Source organism: Thalassophryne amazonica, chromosome 17 (genome assembly GCF_902500255.1).
Source record: "Thalassophryne amazonica chromosome 17, fThaAma1.1, whole genome shotgun sequence".
In the NCBI taxonomy this organism is placed as follows: Eukaryota; Metazoa; Chordata; class Actinopteri; order Batrachoidiformes; family Batrachoididae; genus Thalassophryne; species Thalassophryne amazonica.
Genome location: NC_047119.1, coordinates 706,976 through 719,317, shown reverse-complemented (window position 1 = coordinate 719,317; position 12,342 = coordinate 706,976). Strand labels below are relative to the sequence as shown.

General features: G+C 41.8%; 1 protein-coding gene across 1 annotated transcript in view; it reads right to left on the bottom strand.

Annotated features, from left to right (window-relative positions):
* gnsb (glucosamine (N-acetyl)-6-sulfatase (Sanfilippo disease IIID), b) overlaps positions 1 to 12,342 on the bottom strand; it is a 70,859-nt gene that overhangs the window by 1,341 nt on the left and 57,176 nt on the right. Inside the window, exons 6-9 of the mRNA XM_034192171.1 lie at positions 8,328 to 8,495; positions 8,153 to 8,235; positions 4,484 to 4,602; positions 4,298 to 4,401 (exon numbers count right to left, since the gene is read on the bottom strand). Of these exons, the coding sequence (XP_034048062.1) occupies positions 4,298 to 4,401; positions 4,484 to 4,602; positions 8,153 to 8,235; positions 8,328 to 8,495 (474 nt within the window). The remainder of the gene's footprint in view (positions 1 to 4,297; positions 4,402 to 4,483; positions 4,603 to 8,152; positions 8,236 to 8,327; positions 8,496 to 12,342) is intronic.

Here is a 12,342-nt window from a genome sequence, read left to right as displayed (position 1 = left end):
AAATAAAATGAGGTAAAAAATGGTCATTTTCCAAAGACACGTCATCAGCTTTATTCTGCCTTTCAGGTCAGAACATTTTGTGACCTTTGCTTCTTATTTCACTGGACTTCTCTTGAAAACAGGATGCTGAACAAGATACACCACAGCATCCTTCACAGACGTCTTAGTAGGCCACACGCCTCCTTTTCTCAAAATGTCACTGAGGCTGGTCACTTTATTCATATCCACATTTAAACAGACTGAGGAAGTCCTTTGTGCCTCGTGCCATTAGATTGCACAACACTCTGATCTAGCAAGAGAGTCTTGTCTTTTTATGTTTGTATAACTTTATAGTCTGCCAGTTTTACAGCTGACTGTTTTTAATGTAATGTTATTGTATTTTTGTCATCTGAGTTATTTATTTGTTGTATGATTGATGTTTTATGAGCAGCAGGCCAAATGCAATTTCCTTCAGGATTAATAAAGTTCTTATCTATCTAAACCCCCTTTACACAGGGACAGGGTCGGTCCAGCGACCTGTACGCAGTCATGAAATTGCACAGCATGACACTAAAGAGGTGCTCAGCTGCTGCCAGGACCGTATCCTCTCACAAACCACCACCATTGCCATGAAGTAGGGATGCACAGATACCGGTATCAGGTATACAGCAGTGTGATGTCATCCTCTCGCTGGGAGATTTTCACGCACACGCTCCATAATTTCTGGACTACAAGCTGCTACTTTTCCCCCCATACATTTTTAACACTGCAGCTTAAACAATGATGCAGCTAGTTTATGAATTTTTACAGGCTTTCGTGTAATTTACTCTTAAGTTGAAATACATCCATCAATACTGTCCACTGACTGGCTGAAAGCTGCAGTCCTCATGCAGAGAAAATTCACACAGAGTAAATAAGTCTTACCTAATTGTTTCAGTTCATCACATGATCCTGAAGAAAAATTATCCACATACAGACTCTGGCTGGAAAAAAGTTCCTCTGTGACTTCGGAACTTTGCACCACAGTTCCTCTGTAAGAACTCAGATCAGTTTCAGCCATGGAGGTTGTCCATCAGGTTGGTGAGTTTCAGCCCCTGGTGTTGCTGTCCAGGTTGATGCGGGACCGGCTCAGTCCACAACAAGTGTAATCCATTTGTTGGTTGTCTGTGGAGCTGCGTTCGCAGCCTCTTCTCTTCCCTGCGGGCTGCACTCGGCGCTTCAAGTTGAAAGATTCACTGCGCACCTCATTCATCAACGTATCAGTTACTGCAGGCGATTCTGTATGCACACGATGAAATTTTCCCATGATCCACAAAGAAAAAAACAAGTTTAAATTACTCCATTTTGTGTCTGTGTGGAGCGGAGACGCTGCACAACACAGCTGATAGAGAAGCTTCTTTTCATGAAAAAAGGCGTTTGGTGTTATTGATGGACAGTTTCAGTTCAGTTCCTGGTGTTGTAGATTTTATACAACCCCTGGCAAAAATTATGGACTCACCGACCACGGAGGATGTTCATTCAGTTTAATTTTGTAGAAAAAAGCAGATCACAGACATGACACAAAACTAAAGTCATTTCAAATGGCAACTTTCTGGCTTTAAGAAATTATAAGAAATCAGGAAAAATAATTGTGGCAGTCAGTAACGGTTACTTTTTTAGACCAAGCAGAGGGAAAAAAATATGGACTCACTCAATTCTGAGGAATAAATTATGGAATCATGAAAAACAAAAGAACGCTCCAACACATCACTAGTATTTTGTTGCACCACCTCTGGCTTTTATAACAGCTTGCAGTCTCTGAGGCATGGACTTAATGAGTGGACAAACAGTACTCTTCATCAATCTGGCTCCAACTTTCTCTGATTGCTGTTGCCACATCAGCTTTGCAGGTTGGAGCCTTGTCATGGACCATTTCTTCAACTTCCACCAAGATTTTCAATTGGATTAAGATCCGGACTATTTGCAGGCCATGACATTGACCCTATGTGTCTTTTTGCAAGGAATGTTTTCACAGTTTTTGCTCTATGGCAAGATGCATTATCATCTTGAAAAATGATTTCATCATCCCCAAACATCCTTTCAATTGATGGGATAAGAAAAGTGTCTAAAATATCAACGTAAACTTGTTGGACACAACCTTCCCATGTTGTTTGTATTTGGTCCAGAGTTTAGACACAGCTGACTGTGAACAACCAACACCTTTTGCAACATTGCGTGATGATTTACCCTCTTAAGAATTTGATAATCCTCTCCTTTTTCAATTGACATCTCTCGTGTTGGAGCCATGATTCATGTCAGTCTACTTGGTGCAACAGCTCTCCAAGGTGTGTTCACTCCTTTTTAGATGCAGACTAACGAGCAGATCTGATTTGATGCAGGTGTTAGTTTTGGGGATGAAAATTTACAGGGTGATTCCATAATTATTGCCAGGGGTTGTAGGTTACATTTCAGTCAGATGTCTGATAGCATCGTGTTTGTTAAGAAACACAGTTAATGTTAAAGGACAATCTGTTGTCATCAAAAAGTGAAGTTACATGATTTAAGTGAAATGTTTGTAAATAAAAACAAAGCTAATGATACTGGGAGCAGTTAGAGTCAAAAAGTAAAGAACTGATGAATAAAACATTTTCAAAGTCATCATAAAACTGTCACGGTATCATTAAGTATTCGTATCGGTACTCTGTATCGACAAGTACCAAAATGTATGTACTCATACACAGTCTGGAAAAAAGTATCGGTGCGTCCCTAGTATGAAGCTGCACCTGATTTCTGCAGGAGAGTCACCAAGCCCGGAAGACACACAAATACCATACAGGCCACGTAACAACACCTCACACACCCCGTGACTGCCCGAGAGGCGCGCAATGAGCAGGACGTTTTTTGCTGCAGCAACTGCTGCTTGTCCAGTGACACACGACAAAGTGACGCGACTCTGGATGTAAACTCAGCCAAAAAAAAAAAAAAAAAAAACTATCACAGTCAGTGCGCTGTGTGCCATAATTTCAATGAATGAAGTTCATTTTATAAAGTTCCTTGTCAGCTGATGTCCGTGCACTTCTTCAGAAACGTTTGCTCGTGTTGAAATCTGAGTGGGGACCAGATTTGTCTTCTACTTTTCCTGTGGCTGATGCTTCATTCTGGGCTTGTGAACGCTCCAGTGACGATTTAGCACTAAAAAAAAAAAAAAAAAAACCCACACATCACATCAGACATAATCTGAGCCCCGATTACTGTTACAATGACAACCTATAGCACTAACAAACAGACAAAACAAGCTAAATATTAAATCCTTTTTCCACAATTCTGTATGTGCAGTTTGGATTATGTGTGTGTAGGTTTTCCTTTCCACTGGCGCACATCTGACAGCACCTGCATGAAAACACTTCGTGTGGAAGGATTTAATATATAAGTAGGTACATTAAGGTCATTGTTGACTCACCACAGTTTTGTCCTTTTTCCATGAATTGCATAATTCAGAGTTTGACTCTCAGAGCTCAGTGTGGACCTCCAGCCAAAAGAAGACCAAAAAAAAAAAAAAGTGTTTTCTGAAGAGGACCAAGTCATGTGACTTCTTGTCAGGCCCTGCAATGGTTTTTGGGGCACTTTTTAAGACATACAACAACTGCTGCAGTCATGTATAAAGGGGGCCTTACCAAAGCAACATAATTTGTGTCTGAAGATGAACAAGGGTAACAAGATTTGGTCAAACCACATTAGTTATTTGCAGTCATGAAAAAGAAAAACATGCATTTGTCCAAGTGCTGTTGGCAAACCACATTTTTCTTTGTTGCTGCAAACTGTGTAGAGATTCTCTTATCTCTCAAGTTTCCTTCACATTGGGAGAGAGGTTTTCCTTTTTAATCACATTTGTGAGTAATCTCACCTTACAACATCACAAAGCTTTGGTGAGTGTGTAGAAGTTAAATCTGACTGCCGCCCTCTCTTGGCTAGTTAGAGTAACAATGACATAAGGTATGCAATCTTCTCACTAATGATTTAACAGGCCAAAACATCCTGTCCGTCTCTCCCTCGCCTTTATCTACGTTTCTGTGCAAGCACTGAAAGTGTTAAACACTGGAAAACCAAATCTAGATGCAATAGCAGGACAAAAGTAGTTAACCTGTCTGAGCAAGTCATCTGTCAAACTGGCAGCTAATCCAGATATCGTGATGTTTCCTCCATCCTTAGTTGGTAGGAAACCGCAAATGAGGAACACAGGAACGCAAATAAGGAATGAGAAGCAAGTGCAACAGCGACTAAAAATATATGACCGAAAGTGAAAACAAATGTGTGATTAGAGTGAAGGACATCTTATGACCTGCAGCGTCTGGTTTGGTTTAATTCCAGGTCCTCGGACCATCAGGGGGACCCTGATGTCAAACTCGTACAGCTGTCGCTTATCAATTGGCAGAGAGAACTGTCCTGTGAAGAAAGCAGATTGTTGAGAGGCTACAGACAGAAGTGACACTGTTCAATGCTTAAAGGAGACGCTTTGGTTGGCAACCTGTGTGGTAGCCGTTGTCAGAAGTGTAGAAGATGTAGGTATTATCAAGCTCTTTGATGTTACCAAGCTTCTTCACCAGCGTCTCCACCATGTCGTCCACTGACAAGAGAGTCTGCCACCTGCAGGAGAGATGATGAACCAGCTTTCAAATCGATGTACTCCACAGGCACATCTCCTACAACTGCCAACAATCTACATCTTAAAGGTACCCTGACACTTACACGACTTTGACCCACGCACTTACACACACACACTACCGTGCAGGAAAGTAAACCCATCGCAAACCATTGGAAACTGTGTGCGGCTTCGTGCAAGTGCACAAAGAAAATTTTGTAGAGTTCAAAATCTCCATCACACATTAATTACGTGAACATTGTGCAAGCAATTCAAAAACACTGCGTGAGTGTCGGTGCACCGCATCAGAGCACAGCTCGTCTGAACGATTAAACCAGATGTTAAATCTATCATAAACATACTTTTACAGGTGTTCATAAGAATGGATGAACATGCAACTGTTTTACCAAATAATTACCTTTTAGACCATTCCAAATGCTTTCTCCACCTCATGAAGCCCAGGAGAGAGAGAGAAAGATAAGCAGCTGAAATGGTCCTCTGCAATTCAGGAAGCGACTAGAGGTGTTTTCATCAGCCAAACTCAGAGAAAATGATTAATCTGCTACAAAATAATTATTACATATATGCAGCGTCCAGCGCACAAAGCGCCCAGTGGAACAAAACATGGCATCCAGCTGGGAACATAGCGGGTGGGATTGTCATGATGTGCAAATGTCAGGGCACCTTTAGACTGCACTAAGGAGGATCCTTGGTTCAATTCACCATCAGTTTAACAGGTGATCAGAGTTCCAACCCAAACCTTGGGGAGGTGATGGTCTAGTGGTTAAGTGTTGGGCTTGAGACCAGAGGATTCTCAGTTCAAATCCCAGCCTGACTGGGGGGGGATCACTAAAGCCCCTTTCATGCGTCATGTCGACACCACGTTGATGCAACCCAGTGCTGAGACAATGCAGCTCAATGCCACAACACCGTGAGGGACGCAAATGGCGAAGCCAAACGGATGCCAAAAATTTAACGTTTAATTTTTTCTGCGTTGAGCACTGGACGCAGAAAGGAAGCAGTTTTCTCACAAGTGGAGGCAACGTAACGGTACTTAACATGACTGGATGCTACCTGATGCCAATTTCTGATTCCTGCTGTGCTCCAGTGTCCCGAGCTATAAATCATGCAGGATTGTTGACACTAACGTTTTATACCGTGTACACAATGCAGTAAAACTACACCGCTCAAAGACCACATGCGAACAATTAAAAGGGAAAAAAAAAATGCTCCTTGCTGCTGCAGCTCATCGCACTCATCTCAAGTTCTCTCACGATTGTGTTACATAAAGTCCATAAGTCCTGCTCACAGACTGATTGCCAGAGACAGGACATGTCCACATCCAGTATAACTCTGGTCATCTTTCTTTATTGTTTATTTGATGAGGATCAATGCACATTAATGAACACTTTGTACATTTTCATGCCATAGTGTAAATATGCCGGATTTAACTAAAAGCTACTTTCCATCTGTAGTCCTCAGACACACAACAACAATTACAATACATACAAAACATTAATTTATGTACAATACATCTCACCTGTGTTGACAGGTTTGATTGTCTGAGCCATTTTTAAGCTCATTTTTAAAAGCAGTCACGGTGGGACTGTCTCGTATAGTTGTTGGAAGGCTGTTCCAGTTTGTCCAACCCTTCACAGAGATGGTGTTTTGTCCTGTGGCAGTTTGTCTGAGGGGCGGGCACCTCACAGTCCCCTCTTGAGACAGAGTCCTGAGGTTAGGATCTCTACGTCTAGTAAGTTCTTCCAGAGGAGGAGGGGCTAAGCCATGGAGAGTTTTGTAAATGAGACAAGCACGCGTAAACATTATAAAGTTGTTAAAACTTCAAAGATGGTATTTCACAGAATTGAATTTCACAGTAATGAGTGGAATATGGCTTTTTGGCAAACACTTTGATGGCTTTTTTATAGAGTTGCTCTAAAGGTTTTACTACTGTCATAGTACCAGCAAATGACCATATTGTGCAGCAATATTCAATACGAGACAGGATCATACAGTGAAGGTACGATCGAGCAGCATCAGTCCAAATACAAAGCCTGATTTGTTTAAAGTTCTCCAAGTCCATTCACGGACGTTCAAGAGCATGTGTGCAAACGCTGGCTGCAGCTCGCAGTCACGGGAAGAAAGATAAACTAGAAGACAAATCAGAGCGCACAGTCTGCCTGCAGCCAGAATGTGCGCTCTCACCTCCCCTCTGCCCCCCCCCCCCATGCACCTGACGCAGACATTCCTGCGTCGTCATGACGCCACATGAAGTGAATCGAAGCAGGCGTGAAAGAGGCTTAAGGGCCCTTGGGCAAGGTCCTTAATCCCCAAGTTGCTCCGGTGTGTAGTGAGCGCCTTGTATGGCAGCAGCCTGACATCAGGGTGAATGTGAGGCATTATTGTAAAGCGCTTTGAGCATCTGATGCAAATGGAAAAAGCACTGTATAAATGCAGTCCATTTACCATTTTCATTTAACCTATAGTCTTCAACGTTAGGTAATAATGACAGCAGAAGACAAGACAATGGACACCAAATAAGCTTCCTGAACAGGGCAGTTAAGCTCACCCTGAGAGTTCAGACATAAGAGGAGTTCAGAGTTTCTCCACATTGAAAGAAGCTAGTTGAGGTGGCTTGGACATTTCAAAAGGATTTCCCACGAATACCTAGAATGTGTGCCAAACCCACCGCAAATGATTCACTCACATCTGGAGCACAATCTGGACGTGTCAGCAGGATATGGTGTGCCCGGACCATTTGGAGGTCTCCTCGAATGCGATCAGAATGCTGTTGAGTTGCCATTTCGAATGCTTAGACTGCACTTCTGCCTTTCCAGCTTTTTCCACCTCACATGCACCTCGAGAGTTGGGTGCATGTGCTCTACATTTGTGCTGGCCACACAAATGAGCCCAACTATTTGGATTGCACTCAGATAGCTGTCAGTGGTTTTTGAATGTGCCTCAACTTTGCCCCAATGGAGGTCCAATTTTCAGTCGGCTCATTCGGCCTCTAGTGTGAAGGGGTTTTACCTTTGCAGCAGATGGATTGGTCAAAATTATAGTAGAGAAGCTTGAATCTTCGACTGGAATGGGTTGCTTGACGTGAGGATGTTTTGCTTCAAATCACAGAAGCTTCCTCAGCTAAAATTCTTGCTCTGGAAGTCTGACTTCTGTCTCGACTCTTCTTCTCTACAAGAGTCAAGACAGAAGTCAGACTACCAAAGCAACCTCACGTCAAGCAACCCATTCCAGTCGAAGATTCAAGCTTCTCTACTATGGAAGCCACCTGGACAACTGAGAGCCTACACAGAAACATGGTTAAAATTATATTATATGAAAATAAAGGGTCAGAAGGAGCTGATCAGCTCATTTTTCATTCTGTGGTATAAGTGACATCAAAAATGATTTAAATCACATCATATCAGCTTCCTGGATATGTGCAGTATGATGCGTGTGTAGGGTACGTGCCACCCCGCTACTGCCTTTCAATGATATAGATTTAATTCATAGTTACATGAGGAAAAGGACCGGCTTTTAAAAAATAAAAAGTTGCACCTTTTCCTATAGGCATCATCCAGGAAGAGCAGTGAGCTGTTTGTCATGGGGTTAGGAGCCTGTCGCAGCAACCAGTGTTTGTCCTGAAAGGCACAACGTAAGATCATGATAACCAAACAGACTACTGTGAATCGGACCTTAAATCCACTCGTGTCCGATATCACCTCATGCTTACCTGTCCCGGTTTGTTGAAGCTGCCGTCTCGAGGGGCTTGAATGTGAATGAACTCTTTCTTGTACTGAGGCGCTGCTGTCCACGGAGAGTGTGGAGCTGGAGGAGCCAGCATGAGAAAGAAGGGATGTTGCGGGCTTCTGTCGTCCAAAAAGTGAAGGGACCTGTTCAGCTGCAGCAAGGGATAAAGTACAACTGAATAAATAACCACCATCAGCTGAATTATGCATAAGACAAAAATTAACGTTCATTTATGCACATAAAGTGAGAAAAAAAAAACAATTGTCTTTAGTTGCTACATCAATTGTCAGATCTATGGACATTAAATACAATATTTTGATGCAGAATGCAAATGAATGAGCTCAGCATGTTAACTGCCACTTTCAATTTACATTCAGATAGAAATCAGGTGACCGTCATCAATGCATTAAGTTGTCAATCATTATGAGCCAACCCTCTGTGGCCCATGGAGTCAACAGCACATCCAGGTCATTTTATCACACCTTCAGAACGTCTCTTTTTAAAATACTTGCATGTGAGACATATCTGTCTAGAACACTATATAAAAGATATCATTTGGCTCCAAATATGAAAATTAACCTTTACTCATGTGGATGAACTGTTCTGGTATTACAAATAGGTTTGCCAAACTCTTTGGACCACAGAACATCAGTCTTTAACAAAATTTCAAAAATAAAATATGCGCTGTGCAGCACAGCAGCACCACCCACTGGGAGCTGAAAGGAAAAGACCAGTTCCATTGAAAAGAAAAACAAAAATTTTATAAAACATCACCAGTGTCAGCTGGATGTTTTGTGTCTTCAAATAAATCCTTATTCTACAAGTACAATCCCTCAGGAATGTCAATAGCTGCTGTATTGGTTTAAATAAATAAATATTGCCCCAGTCCTGAAATAAATAATCCCTCCATGTGTTTTTCCAAGTGTAGAACAGTGAAAACTAAAATGGAAAATAAGCTGATGTTGCAGAACCATGTGATTCTAAAGCAGAAGGTTGCTGGACCTATCAGGCCCATTCTCCATGTAATGAGGACATGTGCTGTAAAAACATACAAGTCATGAAGGTTACCACATGAAGGTTCATACAGGATCTGCTGTAGCGAGAGATGCTGAAAGAATTGTGGCTGTTCCAAACTAGTGCTGTGCCACACAGAATGGATACTCTTGTGGGAACGTCAGCGTTACATAAATGGAGATGTTCACACAAGTTATTTACTGGGTGAGTCACTTTAAATGTATTAGAATTTCTCAGCAATGTTTTCCTGCAGGACCAGTAAGTTGTCCTGTCACACTGATTAGATCCAACTCATCCACCAAAGCCCAAAATGTTCTACATATTTTAAAATTCCAGAACACTCCCTTTATTCAGAGCTGCCAGAAAATTAAACTGCTCCTGTTTGAGCTTTCTCTCTCTCTCTCTCACACACACACACACACACACACACACACACACACACACACACACACACACACACACACACACACACACACACACACACACACACACACACACACACACACACACACACACACACACACACACACACACACACACACACACACACACACACACACACACACACACACACACACACACACACACACACACACACTTTCAAGAGAACATGCTCTGAAATGCTGCCTTGGTACATTCTGGTAACATTTCAAGGTGTATGATAGTTGAGTTCAGACACCAACATGAAACTGGCAGTGTCTAGGTTTGTTATTCAAGGGCATAACTTTGGCAAAATGAAAATGTGCCCATCTTGTCCAATACTACAATATGCGTAATACCATAAGTGTCACAATATTCCTCCTAAAAATATGACAAGAGTCAACTTTTGAACAATCAGAAGGGGGACCGTTCAGACTGTGACACTGGCTCAGTATCGTGACACAGTCCTGGAAGTAGTGGAGCTTGGCTACTATCACACGTGGTCTCCCACCAGGTTTCTGTGGTTCCAGGCTTCAATGTGAACAGTCAATGAGCACCTCCTTATTCAGCTGCAGTACTTGTAGCAGCAGCTTCGAAACCGATGCTGTGGAGCTCCATCCGGTCATCTCAGGCATCCCCAGTATTCTGATGTGCTTTTCCTTCCATGCCCTCATATCTGTCTCGAAGTGTTGCCACCTCTGTCTTCAGAGTGTTTACTGTAGTCCGCAAAGTCATCACCTTGTCTGACCATGTTGACAGTCCGGTCTTCATGCCCTGGATCGTAGTTTTCATTTGGTCGATTTCAGAATGAGTCGCCACCATGTTTTTTTTTTTGTTGTTTTGTTACTTCTGGTCTTACTGCCTGCAGCTCATTTTTAACCCCTTAACGCCTGAATTTATATAGCTGTATATAAAAAAATGTCTTGTGTGTGTTTTTGCTTTTGAGTAGATGGTAAATAATGTTGAGATTATTAATTTCACTTTTGCACAAAAAAATAAATAGTAATTTTGGTATTTACTTTATGTTATGTTATAATAATAATGGTATGTTGCAAATTTGCAACAACAGGCATACAGGTCAATTTGGTAAGTTGCATATTTGAGTCAAATACTGTAGCATATATGCAACAATAGGCGTTAAGGGGTTAAGGAAGTCAATGTCTTCAGCAAGTACATTTTTCATTTCCAATTTTATCACAATCAAGATTTCAGTTTTCAGCAAGCGAGAGAAGAATCTCTTTTTTCACAGATTCATTGTCCATCTCTGGTTTAGCTGGCTGGGGCAGAGATGTTTCTCCCAGGGTGGCAGTATCAGTGTCACGCCTCGTGGTCGCTGCTCCAGTGAATTTAAATTTGTGCAGATTCAACACCATTTACTGAATCATATTCACCCAGCTTTGAAAATATTTTGAGAGCAGATTAGTTAATGCTATAGTATGCAGTGCACTTATTAGCTTAAAATGAAAAGTTTGCTGGGATCTCAAACAAAACACGTCTCACTCCATCGGCAGCTCAACAGCTCCCCCACCGTTCACAGTTGCCACATTTTGCACAGATTTCTTGCTCTCGGACACAAACACACACGTGCATTCACGTCAAGCTCGTTCTTTCAGTGAATCTTAACTACATGTTTAGAAATTCATTGCCGTCATCATCAGCACAATAAGCTGCTGTACAGTCCCCCCCCCCCAATGGGTTTGAATGAACTAATGAACAAAATTAACTTGTGGACTAGCACCATGGATTATGACTAGTTTGAAGTTTAATCTTTGCTATAATATTATTTCATGATAGTTTTTGTTAGTGCAGCACAGATTATCGCGTGACAGAGGGCACTTCATTCAGCGCCAACTCGCACATTTTCCATGCAGCAGGTTTTTATTTTATTCTAAGAAGCTGATGAAGCAGAAACACTCATCTGTCACCTGATGATGATGATGGCACGCAGCAGCAGAATGAAAACAACTTAAAGAGACACTGAAATCTTCATCCACACGCTTCACATCTGAACGTTTAGACTGAAGCAGAAATTCATGATGCACATTATCTTATTTGTTAAAGAAAGAAACAGTTACATTTCAAGAAACTTTACTGTGTTAATCTTTAACTTATCACACTGCTGTTCAACAAACAGTTAAAGTACATATTGCACAAAATACAGCGTTTCAATTCTTTCAGCTTCTCCCGTTTTGGTGTGTGTGTGGAGGGGGGGTGCAGCAGATCAGACCTAGAGCTACATGATGACTTAGCATAAGTGAAAAGACATAGGAGGTCTTGATCCAGAAGTGTCTAAGTTTCACAGCAAGCAGCGTAACTGCATGGCCACCACGCTGCCCGTTCAGGCACCTCCTTAAACTCAACACTTATGAAGCTTTACAACCAGCTTTCTTTTCGGACAAACCAGGTCATGAACACTATAACATTTCTAAAGGTGTTGTCACATTAGGATGGACTGAGTAAACCGATTAGTAATGGACTAAAACATGTCCATTGGCAAGATCAGCGAATCCATTGGTGTCCGGTGGATTTGGGACTCTGATGGAATGAGTGGCCAATAACCGAAT